This window comes from Plectropomus leopardus, chromosome 8 (genome assembly GCF_026936395.1).
Source record: "Plectropomus leopardus strain MGB_pleo_1.0 chromosome 8, ASM2693639v1, whole genome shotgun sequence".
Taxonomy (NCBI): Eukaryota; Metazoa; Chordata; class Actinopteri; order Perciformes; family Serranidae; genus Plectropomus; species Plectropomus leopardus.
This window is the reverse complement of record NC_142183.1, coordinates 7,056,839-7,080,161: the sequence shown is the minus strand read 5'-3', so window position 1 is coordinate 7,080,161 and position 23,323 is coordinate 7,056,839. Positions and strand designations below refer to the sequence as shown.

At 38.0% G+C, this 23,323-nt stretch overlaps 1 protein-coding gene across 3 annotated transcripts in view; it reads left to right on the top strand.

Annotated features, from left to right (window-relative positions):
* Positions 1-23,323, top strand: part of tapt1a (transmembrane anterior posterior transformation 1a) — a 64,760-nt gene that overhangs the window by 2,273 nt on the left and 39,164 nt on the right. Inside the window, exons 2-14 of one of the 3 annotated variants that reach the window (XM_088080807.1) lie at positions 1,228-1,358; positions 4,875-4,993; positions 7,935-7,967; positions 13,076-13,238; positions 14,635-14,770; positions 15,310-15,407; positions 15,736-15,805; positions 17,785-17,865; positions 20,788-20,897; positions 21,051-21,110; positions 21,217-21,285; positions 21,494-21,570; positions 21,995-23,301. In XM_088080807.1, coding sequence (XP_087936933.1) covers positions 1,228-1,358; positions 4,875-4,993; positions 7,935-7,967; positions 13,076-13,238; positions 14,635-14,770; positions 15,310-15,407; positions 15,736-15,805; positions 17,785-17,865; positions 20,788-20,897; positions 21,051-21,110; positions 21,217-21,285; positions 21,494-21,570; positions 21,995-22,277 — 1,430 coding nt within the window. In that variant the 3' untranslated portion in view covers positions 22,278-23,301. Of the gene's footprint in view, positions 1-1,227; positions 1,359-4,874; positions 4,994-7,934; positions 7,968-13,075; positions 13,239-14,634; positions 14,771-15,309; positions 15,408-15,735; positions 15,806-17,784; positions 17,866-20,787; positions 20,898-21,050; positions 21,111-21,216; positions 21,286-21,493; positions 21,571-21,994; positions 23,302-23,323 lie in introns of those variants that run through there. The other 2 variants (XM_088080805.1, XM_088080806.1) reach the window with 2 other exon arrangements.

The window sequence follows — 23,323 nt, the reverse complement described above, 5'->3', positions numbered from 1 at the left end:
TAAACACTGCTGAATAAATATTGGACAGTGTAAAGAACAAAGACAAAAGACACTGTGGCTGAGATAAGATGCAACTTTGCACAAGAGAAAACTATTATTTGATTAAGGTTTATGTGACAGTTAACTGTAACCCAGGCATGTTTGTGGGTGAAATATTACTTGAAAATATGGAGCATTTTTTAATTTAAATTACATTTAATTTCAACGTGTTTCAGCTCTGTGTGTGTCTTCGACTTTAACAGCAAAACTGTTGGCTGTTGAGCCAACTCTGTACCGTAAGGTCATGTGACGTTTAACGCACAGTGAATTTATCTTTGTCTCCAGTGTATGAAGCTTGACGTGTTTGACAGGTTCAAGTCAAGTGGAAATAATTTCAGCACAGTATGAGGGGCGTTTAGAATAAAGTCAGGTCTACATATTTGTCCTATTTTCTATTTTAGAAAATGTCCCTGTATTTTTCCCCCTTTTTCTTTGATTTGTTAACCTCGTTCATTACAGGAGATATTTCTGCCTTGATGTAAAGATGCAGCCTTTTATAAGGAAAGTGACCAGATAAACCAGATAAACAGCTGTCTTATTTAGAGCTTAATTGTTAGTTGATTGACTTAAAAATAATTGGCAACAATTCTGCCAATCAGATAGTTGTTCTGATTTAAAAAAAAAAAAAAAACTAAAAATTTTTATTTTAAAATGTTGGCTGCTTGGTATGACAAATCAAGCCATATGAAGATATCATTGTGGGCCCTGGGAACTTTATGAGATGTTTGACTATTTTATGACATTTCATAGATCAAATAAATTAAGTGACTAATTGCAAAAGAATTGAAAAAATACATTATCTAAAAATAAAAAAAGGCAGATTAATTAAAAATGTAAATGATCATACTTAGCCTTAGCAAGATAAGTATTCAAAAACTGCTGGAGTTACCAGAGATACATTATCACTTTACTTTCTTTCACTCATGTTGGCCACGACAAAACCTGCTCAAGGCCCCAAAAAGTTCATTTTGCATGCTCAGCCATTATAAAAATGTATTCATGGTGCACTGAATTAAACGCCGTGTTCAGAATTTTGGCTAACTCCCAGTTTTCACCATCCAGAGAAGTTTCCTTTTCTTTCACTTTGCAGCGTGAAAACGTTGGCGCTCTCATTGTGTCTATGGCTGTGCTTGTAATTGTTGCAGACAATGGCCTTGTGGTAACACTGCTGCTCTGATGTTGTTCCAGATCCCTCGTTGACGCGCTTCATTAGCGCCGAGCTCACCAGAGGCTACTTCCTGGAACACAATGAGGCAAAATACACCGAGCGCAGGGAGAAAGTTTACACATGCATGCGCATTCCCAAGGAGCTGGAGAAGGTACTTTATGACACAAGTCCTGAACTCAGCTTCCCCTTTTCTCTTCATTTATCTCCATCTGTCTGCTGTCTTCTTGTTGAGTTCACAGCTCACAGTCCGCCCACAACGGAGTCAGACGACGTCAGTCCCCAACCTGAAATTCTCTGCAGATGTTTTGCACTAATGCTGAACTTAATTCATCGTTAAACCAAGTTAAAATAATAATAATAATATTGTTTAAAGCTTTACAAAACAAAATATAAACATCATGCTTCTGCAGTTTCATATGTTTATAAATGAAACTTAGTGGGTTTTTTAAAAAAAATATGTATGTTATTTAATTTTCATCACAAAAAACCACAACAATCCACATACAGAAAGATAAAACAAAACAGAACAACAAAAAGCCAGACTAGACCAAAAAAAACCCCAAAACCTTCATGTTTTTTATGTAGAAATTAGACAGATACACAATTTTAAAACATCAACATTCTTTTTGTCATAATTTTGAAGATTATTTATACAAAGTGACCACTCAGTAAAAAGAATAATGACCCATAAACTCTTCCAGGTACTTTAACTTGAACAGTTCAGAACAGATGACTGATGAATGGAAAACAACATGATATGACACTAACCTTGTAGTTTGCCATGTGGCTCACTGACACCACTTTGTTTTTGTTGTTCCTCACTTGAGCCTCCAGGTGGCAGCGTTCAAACATCATTCGTGGTTCATCTGAAGTGTGTGCTGCCCACAGAAACAGAATAAGATCAACATTGAACGGTGCACTGTGGTCATTTGACAGTTTATGGTGACAACACACGTTTATTTATAAAGCACGTTTCAGCAATAAGACAATTCAATGTGCTCTACGTAAAACATCAAAAGCACTGAGACAAAGTGCTCAAGAAACATGTTTAAATACAGCAAAAAAGTCATTTAAGAGCTAGATATTGTAAAATAAAAACAACCTGAAATATGACAAGGATAAAATACAAAAATAAAAGTTACAGTGCAGTGTAAAAATGAATAAATATTTAATTTATTAAAAGGCAAAAAAAGCAGAAAAAAAGATGTGATTAAAACAACTGAGAGGTGCAGGAGACCTGCAGTTTTCTGGGAGATATGTGGTAATTCAAAACTGAGTGCTGCTTCTCCATGTTTAATTTTGACTCTGGGGACACAAAGCAGCATTAAAATCCAGCAATCCTCAGTTCCCCTCTGGCAGCAAGGCAAGTGAAAAAGTGCACAGAAAACGCCTCTCCGTGCTTTTTGCAAGTCCACTCCTCATTTGGTCGTTACTGCCAAATCTCATCTCAGTGACTTGTCCCAGGTTGGTTTATTTATATGGAAGTGAGCTCGCTACGGGTGTAATGGGAACGATACACCGAAGCCCCTTTCTGCATAAAGACCCCATTAACACCCACTAACATCTGGCTTTTGTATTTAATCTGCATTCACGACCTAAACATCATTCTTATGTGTTCTCCTCTAATCTGTCTCTATGGTGCTGCCTCTCTCTATGAATCTGTCACATACTTGTCAATGATACCTGCTAAAGACTAATGCATCTGAAAAAGAAGGGTTAATATGTAACCTGTGAAGAAGACTGACCCGACTTAATAATTTACAATTATGCTCTAAAATCACAGTTAGGCCATAAAGGCTGTCCTCTTCTTCGTCTTTGTTTGTTGTTTCTGGAGTTCAGTGGACCCTCTCTCTGCAGAAACACATCCAAAAAAGTGAGCTTAGACTAGCGTAGCTCCTACTGGCCCAGTTTTTCCTTCAGGGGCGAGTGAGGAATGTGAGTAAACATAAAACCTCTGTGACTTCACTGTGTTAGATAGACGAACCAACTTCCTGGGCACCTGACAGGTCACAGAAAATCCACCAATGAGAGACAAACCGTCCCACCAGCTTCAACAAAACCTCCCTCAGTGCCTTCAGTTAGGAATAGGAGTAAGACGACATCAGCTGGATTAAGTTCACTTATTTTAAAAATGACAAAGCCATGGCTATTTGTATGTGGGGGACTGTGAAGGTATGTAGCTGCGGCATAACACTGTCTACTCAGGAGTAAATCATCAGTTTGTCTTTTCGGGGAAACTCGGGGTAACAGACAGAGCAAATGTCACATGTAAACAGAAGCCATACTCAGGATTTCTTTTGTTTGTCTGTTAGAATATGCAAACTTCTGGTTAAAACATATATTTTTTAAAATATCAGAAATGGATTCAGCATCCTCAATAACCTCCAAAAGCGCCCATTAAATGTCAAAATCGGCTGAGCAGTTGCTGATGTACTGTCAATATATGTAATTAATGCAATAAAAAAAATAATAATTTAATAATTATATATATATATATAAATACAATTAGAATCAATTCTTATTATTAAATAATTGTTGTGACTCTTCATTTTTTTTCCTGAGACAAGCTGTCTTAGCATGGACATCAGTTTTCAAGCATCATTTCTCTCCACTTATATATTCGCGGTTTGGAGGCACGGATCAGGTACTGACGCACCTGTTTGTCCAGGTGAGGCTGCCGTAGGAAGGTGTCCAAGATGGCAGACTGTTTGCGCATGCGGGGAACAGCTCGGATAGTGACAGCATTAACCCCCTGCAGCCAAACACTCTTGTAAAAAAAAACAAAACAAAACACAAATTGGTTCATGAAACATTGTCACTATGCAGGAAATGAAGTGAAATGGCATTTATGCAACGTAAATGCCATAGCCTTATGCTAACAACGTTAGCATGTTGCATACTTGCGGGACACGTGACTTGCAGAAGACAGCTGTTTTGTCTATGATCGTTGATGGTTATTATTGAGCTGAGTTTTGTACTTTTGTTGAAGATCATGTTTCGAGGACGTTGGGAGATGTTTGTGTTCACGTCAGATCACCCTGAAGTTTAAGGGAAAAGATCATGGTTTTGACTTAGAAGCTAACTTTACATAATGTGTGACTGGAGATCAGGAAAGTGTGAAACTCCAGCTTACTAAGTCAAGTTTCACCTAACAGACGATTTAATAATTTGACAGTTGTTCCAAGAGATCCATGTAACTGTGATGTTATCCATGGTATGTATGCCTGACAGATTTTGACAATTTATTGGACTGTTGTGCATGTGATGACTCAAACAATGAAATTATGACCACATGTTTTGGAGGGTACAGATGTTGAACTGAGAAACAACATAATCAGCAAGATGTATTCAGTTGGTAATTGTTCAAACTGTTGACAATTGTACGTATTTGCTGTAAGATGTGCTGTTTGCAATTTGCTGGAAGGAATGAGAAAGTGTCCAGTGGTTCAGAGGTTTGCATGTTATTTTGAGAATATTAATTCCCATTAGAGAAATGAGCCAAAGGGATATAGAAAAACTGTAAAGATGATGAGTAAATGTGTGTAAAGGGTGTACAATGCTGATGGTCGTTGTTTAACTTGGAGGTTTTACTTGCTGCATGTGGTTCACACTGACAGTCGTCGTCGTTGTTGTTTGACTCGGAGGTGTGTCTTTGTGTCTTTTCCAGCTCATGACCTTTGGCTTCTTCCTGTGTGTGGACGCCTTCCTGTACGTCTTCACCCTGCTCCCACTCAGGGTGCTGCTGGCCGTGCTCCGCCTCCTCACCCTGCCGTGCTGTGGCTTCAGGTAAGAGCCAGAAACATGTGTATTAAAAGAAACACTAAAATTAAAACCTGCATACAATGTAAGATATAATCACACAACAGCATGTAAGCCTGAGGTATAAATCTGGACTACAGTGACATTTTGATGTTTTGGCTGCACAGTTACAGTTTAACCGATATCTTCTGGCAACTGATTATTATGATATTTTATTTATTTATTTATTTTAAAATGAACAAAATAATGATATTTTGTTTCAGTATTTTGAGAAAAAGCTTTCAACTTCCTGAGTGAACTTAAATCAGAACTTTCACTTGAAACAAATACAACATTAATGCAATCACATTCAACAAAATGATCTAAATTGCAGCTTGACCTGTGGCTGGAACTGAAACTAAAGGCAATTTCCCCTCAGGGATCAATAAAGTATTTCTGATTCTGATTCTGATTCTGAATGTTATTACAGCCCTGTGAGTACGGTAAAAAAAAAAAAATCTGTGTGTGTGTGTGTGTGTGTGTTATTAGTTTTTTAAAATTCTGTTTTTAAATATGTAAATGCTACAATCTTCAGTTGAATCTAAACTTTTTGAGAGCATTTACAGAACATAAATCTGAATAAAAGAAAAACATCTAAATATGTATTTTGGACATTGTCTTTCCACTCATCTGAAAGTAGACATGGAAGCAAAGTAGCCCCAAATGTCAAAACTGAGTAGAGCATGAAAAACTGTTTTCACCTTTAGCGTCTCACTGAAGTTGATTTATTTATTTATTTATTTATTATTTCATTTATTAGATCTAGAAATGCATTAAATTTCCAAATCTAAGTGATGAGTCTCACCTTGTTTGCGTTGCACAGGGTTCAATGTGGCTCAACTCTGACCTGTAACAAGGCGAGAGATATGAGTATTGTAGTTGAGTACTAATTGTCCTCATTGCTTGATATATGATATATCTTGATATTGCACGGCTGTCACTGAGCGTTAGCAAAGAAGTAGAAGGTGAAGATGCTTATGTTTTTATAAAGATAGCCTCTATATCCTCAACTTGTGAGTTTGTTACTGCCCTAAAGAAAAAATAAATAAAATACGATGCAATACAATAAAATAAGGAAATGACCTAAAACTGCTTTCTCACAAAATAACTTTAAAAATAAAATAATGACAATTATAAATACATGTCTGGACATTTTCCCCAAGCTTTTTTAAAAAAAATAAATGTCTAAATCTTTGAAATTTAATGCGTTTTGGGTTTTTTTTCTTTTCTTTTTTTTTTCTTTTCAGTTCTGACCAAAGAGGCGTTTGACGTTATGATTCATCATTAAGTGTGCAGCCCTACTACACATGTACATGGAGCTGAATCGTTCATACATACACATGTATACATCATGCAGGAGGACTTTATATGTTACATCTAAGTAGGCACATTATTCTTGTTGGTATATGAGCACAGTTTGTCTTGAAGTAATGCAACATTTACTGTCTTTTGTTGTGTTTTCTACAGCCACTCTGTAGGAGCAAAATCTTGCACCAAAAGGTTTTTTAAGAAATGTTTGCATTGTTTAACAACTGGTTGCTACATTTAAAAGCAAATGTCCACATTCTGTGCATTGTTGAAAAATGCTAAAATGTGAAAAAGGCATAATACTGCTGTTTATTACAGTAATATGTCATCAGTTCATGACTTTTGTTTGCGGGTTTCCTTGAAAACAATCAACATATACTATAGTTTTGGACATAGCAGCTGTTTTTATCTTTAGCATGAACCAAAAATAAGACTTTAAGATGTTCCTGTAAAGGTTTCCATCACTTCTTGTACATCAGCTGTCAAGGTTTATCTTATTATTGGTCTACCTCTTACCAGCATTATGTTGCTGTCTTTTTCTACATATTAATAACTTTAAGGTTGATAGATTTTATTCAACAGGTCTGGAAAGTCCAGAAGTTAACTTGCAAAGGTTGGTTTATACAAAAGAATTTTACAGTTGTTTTACTTTAACTATATTGTCGACTAAAAGTATGTAAAACAGAGAAGAAAAAAGCTGTGGTGGAACGTATCTACTTTTATCCAAGTATTATACTTAAGTACAATTTTGAAGTGCTATTTTATACTTCCTCATGTCATTTTCAGTCAGCCAGTACCTTTATTTATATAGCACCTTTAAAAACACAGATTACAAAGCGCTCTGACAAACAAAGCAAAGCAGAGGCAATAAACCCCAGAGCTGATAAAACAATTGAAGTTAGTCAATAATGCTGGAAAAAAGACCAGACAAGAGTTAATGTTGATGTAAACAGGAGATTAGAGACTGAAAAATACAGTAACAAAATAATATAGTAAACACAGACATTAATAATATTAATAATTTTAAGCAAGATCAGGATAGAATAAAAAGAAAAGTTAAAAGTTATCATAAAAAGACAAACTACAAAATAAAATCAAATACTGCAATGCTGGAGTCAAATACTGCATTTCTTTTACACTTTTTTACTACATTTAATGAACAACTTAAGTTTCTAGTTGCTTTGTGTATTATAGGTTCAAGTACCCAGCAGTATGTGAAGTAATGAAAATCAGCTTCACTTTTACCAGCTGCAACATTAATGTGATGAGCACATAAGTGCATCAGTGATTGAAATCAAGTAAAATATATAATTCTGAAATGGGCCATTCTGCATAATGAGTATTTATACATTTGGTACTTTAAGTTTGTATTAATGCTAATACTTTTGTACTTTTGCTATGAAGATTGTAATTGCAGGACTTCTACTTGTAGTAAAATATATTTGCATGGTACTGCTGCTTATAAAAGTATAAGATCTGAATACTTCTTTCACTACTAAAAAGCAGTGCAGTAATCATACAGCTTCATATGTATCTGAACCCCCCTCAATGGGCACTTCCTGTCCTCCTGCTCACCTCACCCTCTGTCTGATTCTTCCCCCGCCTTCCTCCCCCCCTGCAGGGCGCGCACATGCCCCTACTGCAGAAGAAGCAGGTACGCTCCCTAAAGCCCATCGAGGCTCAGTAAATGTTATCACTGTCCTGAGCTGGCCTCCACATCCATTCACCAGTTTCTCTTCATCTCCATTGTGTCTGTAGCTTGGCTCCTCTCGTCACGTTTCCATTCCCCGAGTCAGAGCAGCCGAATTGGTTCCCCATATGTCTGGGTTTTGTTTTTTTGTTTTTTTATTTTCGAGGAAGGTTTGCTGAGAGTGCATGCTCATTCTCACAGTTGCTTGTCAGTGATACGGCTTCACAAACCTTAACTGGAGGGCTGCTTACTGTACAGCTCCTCTGGAACAGTTTGGGGCTCATTTCTCTTGTTTAAGTTAAGTTGTTGTTAAGGAAGGAAAAACTCTGCTGATTCACCTTCCGGCACAGATCCCCCCAGCTGCTCTGCAGGTTGCAGGTTTGCTTCTCTAACAAGGTTTTGTACCAGAAACCTGGTGCAGAGTCTTAATGCCTGTCAGGCTGATACAGTATGAATGGCACATCGTGGTTGCTGCTTAGAATGCAGTACATAGCTGACTGCACTCAAACATACATAATGTGTGTTATGGAGATAATGCTTGTAGAATAGAAATACTGAAGGCTGCTTTGTGCGGGCTACGCTACCAGCTGGCTGCAGCAGCTTTGCCTCCAGAGAGCCAGCGTGTTGCACATGTCGAGGACAAGATGCATCAGCACCACAAACACATGAAGCTACACAGGTTCTAAAGGGAAGTGTAATGCTGTTAATCTGTTATTCAGCAGCAAACTGACAGAAAATAAAATAATGTTGATGATTGTTGTTTGAGTCAATCAAGGCCTGCAGTGCGGTTCTGGGAGGCCTGCCGACCGCTTTCTAATTTGCAATCAAAATTAATGGATTTACACTGATAATTTTTTTTGTAATTTGAATGAAAATAAGGCTCCAAAAAGCATTGAGATACAGTTTGTTTATTGAAAACAAAAAGTACCAAAGGAGGATTCGGCTTAACCGCCAAGTGTCCTCAAATCCATCCATCTCAAATTTTATGTTCCATATAATCCTGCATGAAATATCTTTAGGTTTTAGACTTTTAAAGACTAAAAGAGCTGTCTTTCCATGTCTTATTTTGTTTGACCACTAGTCTAAGACTGTTTAGTGATTTACAATCTAAAAACATTTCAGTTAATTGATAAAAGTAGATTCACTGATTATCAAAATAATCAGGAGCTGCAGCTCTACTATTGGTGCCCTCATAAATTTTTGGAAACTTTTTTAAGACTTAATCTCACTTTTGTGTTAATATTGCTGGTATAATGATATTTATTATTCTATTCTGCAACCCATTCATTTCAGACCTCACTCCTTAATCTTCTGCTATAATAAACATTGCCCCACAGCACTAAACATTTATTTATTTATTGTAAATTCTTGTACATTGAGCAATAAACAAAAAATTTACATCAGCTGGAAAAAAAACCTAAATGTTAATCGGTAGGAGCTGTTTCTCTTAAATTTTGAGCTATGCCTTTTTTACATGCATGGCTCAAGATGTGACCACTGGATGGAGCCGTAGCTTCAGAAAAACAAACCATGAGAACGCTTCAATATTGTAGAGACACTTCCCTGATACTGGTCAGTACAGCTACAGAGTACAGCTACAGAGTACATCTCAGTGCTGTCCTTTGTCATGTGTAAAGATATTTGAGAAAACAATATGGCTTAATGGGTTTTGTGTGAGCTCACCTCATCAGTGTAAATCCTGGAAATCTTTAATAAATTCACTGTTTTCGAACTCTGACTAGTCAGTTACGAATTCAATCATCGTCTATTATGCTTTGGACAAAACGGCCCAGATGTTCATCTCATCCCGTTCTCTTCACAGCTTTGTGCTCAGCTGCCCACAATTCAGAAGACACTTGATTAAGCTCATTTGCAAATCTTGCCAAACTCAGGCCATGTTCTCCTCTCCTCCAGCTTAGTCAGCTCCTAAAATAGTTCACATCTCCTCACCCTCCAGCACCCCTCTGATCCACCTCAAACATGATTTCTTTTCCTCTTATGTTTTAAAGAAGTGTAACGGGGTGAGGAGTAGCCCTGTTGTTGTGATGCAAGTCTAATCAGCAGCCGGTGAGATAATGAAGGTAACAATGGCTGTTAGAGTAGCTCACTGTTGTCCTGCCATGTCTTGTGCTCGAGTGAGTTAGTCCACTATTAGTCTGTGTGGTTTATAGTGATTTGGTGGGAAATTGTTACCTGTAGGAGAGGGTTCAACTTGTATAGTATCGTAACATGTATTTTTCAACCTGGACCATATTCTTCATGTTTTTGTGTTTAAGTGACTAAAGAGAACAGCAGTTTTTGTATTTCGTACAGTATTTAGCGAGACCACTGCAGCCACAAAACATGTTGCAATGTAACCACTAGGGGCAATATGCACCATGAATGTACGTCCACAATAAGTTCTTGGTTTTGCAACTGACAGGTTCAGATTAGGGATGCACAATAACATTGGCACGTCCTCGGTGTCAGCGTATATTTGCTATAAAATGAAAAATCAGAATTGGCCAACATGTTGATTTTTGCTGTTATCATAAACTGACATTTTTTTTTTATTTTTGACAAAGTGAATATGTGCAAAACATTAGTTGATTTGTTCCCTTATTTTGCACAATGAATAAACATCACATACATTGAGAAATATTGTATTTTCTGACTCCACCTGCTGGTGGGCCATCATAGTAAGAGTAAGCATGATATCATGTTAATTCAATACAGAAGAGAACGATGATCACTAAAATTAATTGGGGAAAAAGTGTATATATATTGATATTTAGGTTATAGGCCAAATGAGTTGTTATAAATCGGCATGTGGGATATCAGCAAAAAATACAAAATTGTGCACCCCTAGCTCAGATTGTTACTCCAAATGTCTGACATAATAGAGGAAACTCTACAGAGATAGATTTCTTTTTTGTTAAAGAGTAAGATTATTTTTGTTTAAAGTAATACTTTACAAATAACCATTTGTAAATCAGTTATTCATGCCATGTTAAATTGAATTGCCATCACACAAAACGGCAAACATATTGATTGATTTCTTGGCTGATCGGGAACTACATTTAACAACAGCAAAACTATATCAAAATGTCCCTTTGTAACTCATCCAGTATAAACCGAGTCTCATTTATCCAGTTGTATGCTCAGTGCTTCTGAAACACATACATTTTCAAGAGAAAAATCTTAGTTTGTATACACATGTTTTTATATGGTTTTGCTGATGTTAAATGTGGCTACCAAACAATCAATAACTCAATACGATCACTGTTTTCCACAGAGACCAAAAACTTTCTTCACAAATTAAAATTTTATTAAAGGATTCCTTTAACCATAAACAGCCCTGAAATTGCTATCACCTTGCTCTCCAGACACCATTTAAATAAACACTAACTTTATCATCATAAAACACAATAAATTCAAAGAGGACAGAAACAAAATCAACTCACACAAGCCATCTTGGTTCATCTTTCCACTGTTCCAACAATCAACAGCTCTGGCTTAAATAAACCCTTAATTTACACAGGTAAAAGTGAAATTATGCTGCCTCTTTTCATGCTAAAATTACTGTTGTTTTTTTTTTTTTTTAAAGGAGGTCTGGCAGATGTGGCGTTGATGATTTCGGGGCTGTGTCTGCTTAAACAAAAAGGACCTTGCTCTTTAACAAAAAGGTCTTTCTCAGTAGAAATCCTTTCCATAATGTTTTCAGACACTTAAAAAATATAAAAGCACTTTTAGTGGACAGAAACTGACAGTACACATATGCCCCAAGTGGTTACATTGCAGCCTGTTTTGTAGCTGCCAGCTGCATTTCTGTCGCTCAAATCTGGACCAATTCGAAAAATTGTTGTTCCCATCAGTCACTTGGATACAAAAACATGGGAAAGTATGGTCCAGGTTGAAAAATACAAGATTTATCCTCCAAGAGAGAGAGATGGCTGTTATTTAGTAAAAAGATACTGTAGTCTTTGTGGTGATGTGTTAAAATAAACACTATAAATCTGCTGGTTATATGTCATATCTGCAGGTAGAAGGGACCTTTCCTGTATGAAAATCATAATGGTTGTAAATGTTGAAGTCATGATTTTTGGTCCGTAAGACGCCTGTGTGGTGAGTGGATGAATATATTCGTCTTGCTGCAGTGGACACACAGTCCAGTCACACAGCTGACATGTAAAATATGCAGGGTGTCGCAGAGTTAAGCTCTCTCTGGCTCTTCACGGTTATCCCCGTCATAGTAAATACTAAATAACGGTCCTATGGATTTGTCAACCCTCCTCTTAACATGCTCTCAAGCTTCCACTGCTAACCATTGCAATTAATTATCAAAGCTGCACATGTTTTAGACACACATTAGACGACATGCTCTGCTGTTCTGGCAGTGTGTGACAGCTTAGCCTGTGTGTTTTCTCCTGTTAATTTTGCATTTCAAACATTTCTGTCCAAAATGCTGCACACATTTTGGGTACAAAATTGAAATATTATACATTCTAACACATGTGAATATCTGTTGGTGAGCTGTAGTCTGTTTGTTAGATAAGAACAACAAAGATTTTAATCTTCACAAGAGCAGAGGCACTGAACAAAAACAGACACATATTAAAGGAGATAAATGTTATGAATGAGATCAGTTTTTGCACAAAGGAGATATTAAATTTAATATGCCATATTGGGTTTTTTTTTTTGGTATCACTACTTGTAGTCTTTTCTTTCTGTGGGATATCTCATTTCAAACAGAAGATAATTATTTTCCCCTGTTTGTGGTGACCTACTGTGTCCTCTTCGGAGTTTTCATAACTATCAGTAATCAGAAATGTTGCATCATGGTCATACTTTAAGTTGGTAAAATGTGTGTTTGTCAGCATGCTGGTGTGTTACATCTGCATAAAAACACATTTTATTGTCATTTAGGAAATATGATGAGCAGCAGCGTATACACCACTTATGGATGTACTGCACTATCAGCTTGCATGTTTGTAATCAAGTGCGCAAAAATGCTCTGAAATGTATAAAGTGTGTTTTTTAATTCAATATAGACCCTTTAACTTGATGTCTCTGTGTGTTTTGTGTGTGGTCAGTGGGTCTCGGCTGCTGCAGCCAGCGCAGGTATGCGACATGCTGAAGGGTCTGATCCTGGTGCTGTGCTTCTCCATGATGCATTATGTCGACTACTCCATGATGTATCACCTGATCAGAGGACAGTCTGTCATCAAACTCTACATCATCTACAACATGTTGGAGGTACCACATGTTTTACACGCTCTCATCTGAAATTTGGTGGTAAAATGCAGTAAATGCATGCGTTTTTTTTAACATGGGTGGATTCAAACCTTCAAGTGCATTCAGTTTTTTCTGTTGTGTGTATGTGCAGTTTCTTGCATATCATATACTGGATTTAAGTGTTCACATAGTAGATTTATAAATCTGGCCACTGATGCAATGGTGAAAAAAAAGAAAAAAAAGTTTGTGTAATCAAAGTCAGAAAATTTTAAGTGAAGTGCCCAGCTCCATTTTTTCACCCAATAGTACAGTATCAGTGTTTTACCTTCAAAGTGGAGAAGGCTTTTCAAAATCTAAGAAATACCTTGAAATTTCCAGAAAATTCTTAATGTGGCAAGAAGGTAAAGATGCTACACATGTCAGACTGCACATTTGATGTTCATGTCATGTTTTGTGTTTTTTATATCGACCCTGTCCCTGGAATAAAGGATGTGTTTTGGTTGGTTGGTTGACTGATTGATTTATTGATGTAGTTTGAATCCACTTTAATTTGATATAATTGTGATATTTGTTGTTATGAACAGTGATTTAGCTTGACTTTTCACTAGATAATTGTATAAAAATATAAATGAAATGGTGTGCTCTTATCCCAAAAGAGATCAAAACAAAACCCAACTACCAAAAATATATTCAGTTGCGCTGGGATTTTCAGAGCTCATTTTGAGATTGTTGCAGCCTGAAATGCCTGAATACACGGCAGTTATTCTTAAAAAAATTACCAATGCATGTTTTTTTTTGCAATGATGTTGCAGGGTCAAGTACAAATTGCAGAAATATTTGGTATCACAGATTCTGAGCATTCAGTGTATCTCACAAAATTAGAGTCTGTTGTGGGGGGCAGTACCAACTGTTTGCTGTTTGACACAGTGCTGAAGGACTGTCCCCATAAGCACCTCTCCTCCTTTTATTTTGCCACTTGGGCAGAACCCTGCAGCAGTGGTTAACGTCCCACACCAAGCTGTTAACATTAACACCAAAACGGCTTGACTGTATTGTTGAACTTAATAACCGTTTGGTAACATTAGCCGGGTGATGCTAACAGGTAGCCCTGTCATTATGTGTTTATGACTTTGTCCCAGGCACAGAGCTGTGCTGTCAGAGCAGCAGTTTCATGACAAACAGGAAGAGAGGGGGGCTGAGCGAATCAGTACACTGCGCAAAGCTTAACATTGAAATAAGATTTTATCTGTTTTAAATAGTCAAATGTGTGGTAAAGTTGTGATGAATTTGTAACATTGAGAAGTCCAGGAGGGACTGAATGGTAAAAACATGATCATGTAGTTAAAAGATAGAAGAAATGAACCAAACGTCTGCCATTATTAATACATTATGATGTTATCTGTTATTCCTCTGTAAGGTGGCTGACCGCCTCTTCTCCTCCTTCGGCCAAGACATCCTGGATGCTCTCTACTGGACGGCGACAGAACCCAAAGAACGGAAAAGAGACAGTATAGGAGTCATTCCTCATTTCTTGATGGCTGTCTTTTACGTCTGTATCCTTCTTGTTCAGCTTCACAGCAGAAGTATGAATGTTGTGATTGATGTTCGGCGTCTCTTTGCTCTGTGTTTGTGACAGATGACATTCAGTCACAGTCTCATGAAATGCTCTGAACTATTTCTCAGAGATTTGTGAGCTGTGACCACTGTAAAAGATAAATGAAGCCTTTAAGTGCAGCATCTCTTGGCCGACAGACAGCAGAATTAAATTTGTTTGGATTTTTTTCCAACAAGACTGACAGAGAAGAACAATAAGGCAAAATTGTATTAAGCTCTCCTTAGAAGAGAATCTGAACCAGCAAAAATCAGTACTTTGTTTTTGTATATATTGCTTCCTTGAGCTTACAGTAGGTGATGTTTGATTGATCTTTCTAAAGTATATAGATGATTATAATATATGTCAAAAGAAAACCATGACTGCTGTATGGTATGTCTAACTATTAAGATTTGTTCCTTTAATGAAGTTTTAATGGAGTTTTAGTTGGTGCTGAAATGCTTTTTAAATCAGTTGTTTTCCTGAGTGGATGTTGATCAGTCCTTCATGCCATCCTCATCATGGTTCAGGCCTCCACGCTCAACGTCGCCTTCAACTCACACAACAAGTCCCTGCTCACCATCATGATGTCCAACAACGTCAGTACACACACACACACACACACACACACACACACACACACACAAATACATGTAGATAAGAATTTGTATGCAACCCAACGTATAGTAGGAAAAAAATGTCCTTGGTGTGATTGTTTAAGCAGCTGCACTCAAAACAAATACATACACACATTTTACATTTTCCTTAAATAATTTGTATGCAGATGCATCCCAGAAAAATATAACTTGGCACATCGGTGATGAAACGTTAATGTCACAGCTGCAATATGATTGTTTGTTTTGTAATTTCTGGATCATAAATGCTGCATTTCTTTCTTTCTTTCTTCTCCTGTTGTCTCAAACACAGTTTGTGGAGATCAAAGGAAGTGTGTTCAAGAAATTTGAGAAGAACAACTTATTCCAGATGTCCAACAGTGGTAAGATAATCAAAGTCGAATAAGAAATCACACATTTAATACTGAATTTTAAGAACTGAAAAAAGCAAGAGAGCCAAAGATGCACTCATATGCTTTAATTTGTTTCCAGAACTGGTCAAATTATTGCTCCTTGTATTGTTTAACTTCTTATGTGATGTTTTCAATCTGCATGGACTTACATTAATTAATTAAATACTTGGAAAACTATTTGTAGAGACTGAGCGTCTCACATCTCACATGATAATATATGATTATCGTTTGCTCCTTGAGCTCTTTGTTGCTGCTGAGTGAACAAAAGGGAAAGCTTAGCATCAAAAGAATATTTCCTACAATCAAGTATTCTTTGTCAGCTCTGATCTTTCTCTTCAGAAGAATTGTCAATGTGTCTGTTTTAACCTTTTTTTTGCTCTGATATCTTTTTATATTCAATCCCTTGGTTATAGAGCTGCAACAGTTGTTTGATTAAAGGTCTAGTGTGTAGGATTTAGTGGCATCTATCTGTCTATCAACCACCAGAGCTGAAAAATGAAGCCAGTGCTAAAGTGCCAAAACCCTTCAGTTCTTTGAAAGGCCACTTGAGGCTGGCACAAGAGGCAAGTCACTTCCTGTAGACCCCTGTTTAAAAAAGCCCAAATTACAGCAGGTACAAAATAATGGGTTTTTTTTTGTCTCTAAAGCTAATTTCAACATTCAACATCAACTGTACGGGAGGTAAATAAAAAAAAACAAACTCACCCATTTATATTTTATAAAATCTTATAGTTACACATATTTAAGGGCCTCTTGTCCAAATATGGTCACTTCTGGCTGCAAAAAACAAGGGTGGCGATGGCTGAAATGCCGAACTTAGAAAATCAAGGCTTTGAAACGGGAGTCCACAAACCAATGGATGACGTCACAATGACCATGTCCATTATTTTAACAGTCTGTGGTTGCAAGAGAAAGCTATGGTAGCCGACACAGAGTAGTGTAAATGGCCAGTGTTTGGTCTTTGTGTTTTGGGCTACTGTAGAAACAATATGGAGGTCTCTGAAAAACAGTTCTTATTTTTATTAGGATAAACTAATGAAAACATCCTTATTGATAGTTTATTCCATTACTGCCAACATATGCCCCTAAATCCTACACAATGGACCTTTAATTGATAGAAAATTTATATTTTGATAACCAATTAGGATATCACTAACTTGTGAAGATGGAATATATTTGTGGTATGCACTGTTGTTCAGACAAAAACAAGCAGTTTAAAGATCTCATACTGTGTTTTCATAAAATAGCACAAGTGTTTATTTTGAAAGGAGTTTCTGTTGGACAGATGTACAGTATGATGCAGTCTATAGATTTTTATTGAAACGATAGTAAGCATTAAACTGTGATGGTGAACATTTAAAAGAAGGAACAAAAGTGAAACGGTTAATTTCTCTTTTTTGTGTGCAAGCATTAATGCATCTATTCATTTGGCTTTGATAGTCAGAATACAGAGAAATTAAATGTATTGTGCATTTTGCTCCTGATCTCCCGAGGCAGCGTGTTTTTGTCTCAGTCAGTCTTGTTGTATACTAATGACAGCAGACGACAATAAGCCTTAATCAGCTGCCATTTCCCTCTCGCTGTTCACTCACATCACGGAAGATTGGAGCTGAGCGTGCTCCTAACTAGCTCGGTATAATCAGCTCAGATAATGGCGTGCTAAACATTTACATCTGTGCCTTTAAACTATAGTAGATAGATGTTTATGCATGCCGTACTGCAATAGGAATAAAAGACAATGAAGCCGTGATGTGATGCTTACAATGATTTTCTTTTTAGCAAAGTGCCCTACAGTAAAACAGACAGATCTCATTTAAATTATTCTAAAACACAGAAATACAGTACAAGGGAAGCACATGTCGGTGAATGAAATGTTGCTGCAGTTGTGTCCTACATGTTGTTTCCTAACAAAGTTGTACTAGGTTTGAGACTTTTTTTTTGTCCTGCAGATATCAAGGAGCGGTTCACCAGTTACGTTCTCCTGCTCATCGTTTGTCTCAGGAACATGGAGCAGTTCTCATGGAACCCAGGTAATCATACTGTAGTTAAAGAGATTCTCCACTGATTTTGAACCAAATTTGTATCAGTACACACACACACACACACACACACACACATATATCTATATATATACAGTATATATATACACGGGGCAGCTGTGGCTCAGTGGTTTGATCCATGGCTCCTCCAGGCAACATGTCGAAGTATCCTTGGGCAAGATGCTGAACCCCAAATTGCTCTTGATGCTGCGTCATTGGAGTGTGAGTGTGTGTGAATGGTTACTGGGAGGCAAGCGCTACTGAAAGTGCTTTGAGTGGTCAAAAGACTAGAAAAACACTATACAGGCGTAGTCCATGTACCATTCCATTTATATACGTACATACAGCATATAGTGTGGATGGTATATTTAAAGGAACAATGACAAACTTTCCTTCATCTAACCAGTGCCCAGATGACGCAAATGAATGCATAAGATGTCATCTGGTCATGTTTCGCTGGTTCTCGGGGACGTAACTTGAAGACCCGCCCCCCACTTTCTCTCTTTCTCAAACTGACACCAGATACGATCAAATATAAAACAAGATAATGTTACTGCACTGCCTATTTCTCAGCTAAAATATATTTAGAAACAAACTTTAGGTTTGTGTTTAGCTGTTATAGTGGTTGTTTATCAAAAGGAAGTGGGCGCCATACTGCTTCTGCACAGTGAAAATGGAGGTTGAAAAAACGGAGATTAAACAGTAAAACTAAGCAGTGCTGATCAAATATAAACCAAGATTCTGTTACTGAGGTGCATATTTTTGCCTTAAATGTTTTCAGAAACATGTTATAGTTTACCATTTCACAATATTTTTTTGCTAGCTGGTGGCTATTTTTTCAAATGAACGAGAATGCATCACGTCACCCATCAGCGTGAGCGTTAAGTGGTCTGTTGCGACGCAGTGCATTCTGGTAGTTGTAGGTTTTCTACACAGTGAGCAAATGCCAATGCCATAGCCCTTTTCTCTGTTTTCTCTTTCAAAAGTATTTGTGTCTTTCTACTGTAGACACAACCTAATTTTATGTGAGGACTCTCTTTTTATCTGTGGAAAACTTATTTAAATAGATTATTTCATATTATTGTAAATACAAACACACAACTACAGTTTGTTTTCTCTCAAAAGCTGAATATTTGAAAACTTGCTGTATGTTGTGAGTCACATTTCCCCCCTCGTTACAGCGGTCGCTGCTTGTCATGTTAAAAATTCATAAAAATACGCTGAGCAGATTTTTTCCTGCGGTTTTGTTTTTGTTTGACCCACTGCAACACCTTGGGGATCTTTCTCACTCCCAACAAACAGTGAATGAGACGGAGCAGAGTGAAGCATGAGAGCTGGGTGTTTCTGTGTGACAGCCGTCTGAAAACACTCAGCTCCTCCTGTCAGTCTCAAAGCCCGACACACAGTAGATGACAGACGTGGCCTGTCAGCTGAAATCATAACACTGATGTGCTAATACTCGCATCGCCACGGCCTTCTGCTGCTATAGGTGCACAAATTACTTATCTACTACAGTGCATTAGTGGTGCCTGTCTTTGTTTACATTATACAGAGCCAAAGCACCTGCTCTCAGCTAATTACCTGCTAAACACTTTTCATAGTTAAAATGGATGAAATGAGAGCTCGAGCCGTTTTGCTCATTAAGTATTTACAAACTGCCAGAAGCCACAGGGTCGTATATTGTGCAGACTGCGTATGGAGTATGCTGGTAAAGAAATATATGTTCATATCATTTGCAAAGTCATGCATTGAATTGTGAGTGCAATTACATTACTTAAAGCTACACTAATCAATATTTTTTTATTAACAATATATCAAATGACTAACTCAGTGTTTAAACTGCAAGCTTATCAGACGCGTTCTTCACTCTAATGTCTCACACAGCAGATACCCTCTCAATTTAATCAATGCAGCCGTCTGCACCGGCTCCGACTCATGTCTCAGCTTTGTCTTCTAGGTGTAAATGCAACCATAAGCCTTTATTTATGCTGGACTTATATTTTTTTTGATGATACATTTGTAAAGGTTGATGTCCAGCAAAAAGGCACTGAAATATATATTTAGCTTCATTTTGCAACCTACAACACAAAGCAGAGTGTGCTGTTTCTGGACAGATTCAGAGAGCAGCACACTCTGCGTCGTTTGTTATCCTACTCTCCCTTAATTTTTGCTCACATAGACTGTAAATAAAGATGGATGATGCATCCCCACTTACCCTCACTATGCTTAAGTGAAGCTAAAAAATCTCTGTCCCAATCACTAACATGTAGGGCGGGCTTTATGACATTGGTTTGTGGACTGCTGTTTTGAGGCCTCAAGAGCAGCAATTCGGCCATTGCTATCTTGTTTTTTTGCAGCCAGAAGTAACCATATTTGGATGAGAGGCCCTTAAATATGCGTAACTTTAAGTCTCAGTATAATGTTAACTGGTGAGTTATATTAAAATTCACCTCCTGTACAGTTGTGATGAATGTTAAAATTGACACAGGCGTCTACAGGACTCGACTCACTTCTGGAGCCAGCCTCAAGTGACCATTAGAGGAACTGCGGTTTTTGTTGATTTCATTTTCATCCCTGGAGGTTGCCGCTTGTTCATCTTCCAGTCTTGCAGTTCCTCTCAGTTAATTGTTTTGGTTTAACAGCCCTCAACTTTACTTGTTTTGGTTCAGTCTCACAGCCAGATATTTCCCTCAGCAGTGAAAAACAAGCTAAAAGCAAAGTCAGGTAGACCAAAACATGACTCCAAATTATGCTAATGTTATTTTGTGTGCTGACTGTGTAAAAAAGTATAATCATCTCAAATCTATCAGTACAGAATTTAGACAACATCCAGGGAAGGATTGGTCTTAAATTTGGATAAAAATTATTTCTATACAACACATCACCTTTCTTTTGCCATTATTCTTCCCTCAGACCACCTGTGGGTGTTGATGCCGGACGTCCTCATGGTCGTCATCTCTGAAGTTGCCGTTGACATCATTAAACATGCGTTCATCACAAAATTCAACGACATCACTGCCGATGTAAGAACCAAACCTGATGCTAATTATTTCTATCATAGTCTTGTACTCACTCAGTATGTGCATACTATAATAATGTGTCTGTGGTCTGTTGGTCTCTCCTTATTAAGACTTGTTTGCTGCCACTCTCCATTATTGTTCTTGTGTCTTTCCCAGGTGTACAGTGAGTACAGAGCCAGTTTGGCTTTCGATCTTGTCAGCAGTCGACAGAAGAATGTAAGCAATACTCTCATTATAATTGCATAAACAGCACTGAGCCTACGCAGCTAATCAATGCAGTTTTGTTGAGTGCTGTAATGTGTGCTTGTCTGTCACTGTGTAGGCCTACACAGACTACAGTGACTCAGTGGCCAGAAGGATGGGCTTCATCCCTCTGCCTTTGGCTGTTCTGGTAAGAGATGCTGCACTATTATTGTTCAGGCACAAACACAAGAAGAGAGTTAATCATCGCTGCATAAACTTAACATAAACTTAACATAAACTCGCTAAAAACTTGTACTTAATGCCTCTGCCTGTTGGTTCTCACCTATTTCTTTTAAATTTAATTTGCATTTTCAAGTCAGAATCTTCATTTATTCTGCTTTTTTATGTTTCAACAGCTGATCCGTGTGGTAATGAGTTCGGTGAAGGTGCAGGGAGCTCTTTCATACTCGTGTGTGTTCCTCTTTTATCTTGGGTAAGTCTGTTATATATTACACGTCATTGCACAATTTTAAAATGGATTGCCCTGCTGAGCATCCAAAATTGATGGGAGCTGTTATTCCTCACATTACTTTTCATGTTACACTAAACATGCAATTTTAATTTTATATATGCTGCATGTCTTTAATGTGACTGCAAAAAGAGTAGCTCAAGAGTAGATTCATCCATCCATCCATTTTGCATCACCACAGTCGCCGTGCTAAACTGCCTGTCCATCTCACGCGTTATTCTACTCTCACTCATAAACAAGACCCTGAGATACTTGAACTCCTTTGCTTGAGACAGCAATCCCCCCCCGGTCTGCCACTCCACAGGCACCGTACCCGACCTCCACGCGACACTGAAAAGCCGTGTCAGTCAAGACAGCCTAACAATGTTCAGAGCCTTATGCATTTCAGGGCGAATCTCATCCACACCTGGCGCCTTGCCGCCGGGAAGCTTTTTGACTACCTCAGCAACCTCTGCCAGGGTTATGGACGAAGGTTCCTCCGAGTCTCCAGACTCTGCCTCCTTCACAGAAGATGTGACAGCAGGGTTCAGGAGATCCTCATCGTGTTCCTTCCACTGCTCAACAATATCCTTAGTTTGGGTCAGCAGTCTTCCTCCCCTGCTGAGGACAGCCTGAGACAAGCCCTGCTTTCCTTTCCGGAGACGTCTCACAGTTTCCCAGAACTTCCTTGAGCCCGACCGAAAGTCCTCCTCCTCCATGGCCTCCCCGAACTCCTCCCAGTTTTAGCTTTGGCAACCGCCTCAGCTGCAGCCCTTCTGGCCAACCTGTACCTGTCTGCTGCTTCAGGAGACCCCCGGGCCAATAAAGCCAGAAAGGCCTTCTTCAGGCTGACGGCCTCCTTCACCACTGGTGTCCACCAGCGGGTCCTTCGGTTGCCCCATGAGAGGAACCAACGACCTTCTCACCACAGATTCTAGCAGCCGCCTCCACAATGGAGGTTTTGATCAAGGACCACTCTGATTCCATGGCTGCGGTCAAAAACTTCAAATAATTTCCTTCCCTGACCACTTTTCCTTAACCTCCAGAGAAAATGTCCTGAGGTCAAGGAAAGATATGAATCAGAATTAATAAGGACTTAGGAAAAAACGAAAACAGCGTTTAGAGAATCCTACTGCACTTCTCCTCGGCTCTGTAATCATGTGACGGCGGGTGTTACTGACGTGGTCTACTGTGATGAAACTACAGCGTTCACATGATGGACAACAAAAAGCACATTGGTTTTTATTATTTGTGTTTTTTTTTTTAGAAACTTCATTTGTTGGCTTCTTCAAGTCCTTTGTAATGTGGATCTTAAAAAGTGCGCCATAAATTCTGAGTATTAATATCATGATCATAACATCATATTTATTATTTTAAATATTATTGTTATCGTTATTATCTTAACTACTACTTCACCCTGTGCATTCTCACCATGTTGCTTAATACATGTTTTAACGGCTAAACAGGGAAAACCTGGTGAAAAGTAGCTGAGATGAGAATTAAAATAAGGAGTAATAAAGGCTCCCAGTCACAGAAGTGAAATGTAACGTTGTCACATGAGATGGCTGCTCACCCTCCTTTTCCCATCACGAATCCTTACATGATTTCATGAAAATAATGAATATGAAAATATGTATGATGTGTTAGAGCTGCTACTGTACATATAAGCATTCTTACGTTTGACTGTGGATCTGTGATTTAATAAAACAGCTGATTCCCCAAATAGCGGCCGCTGTCA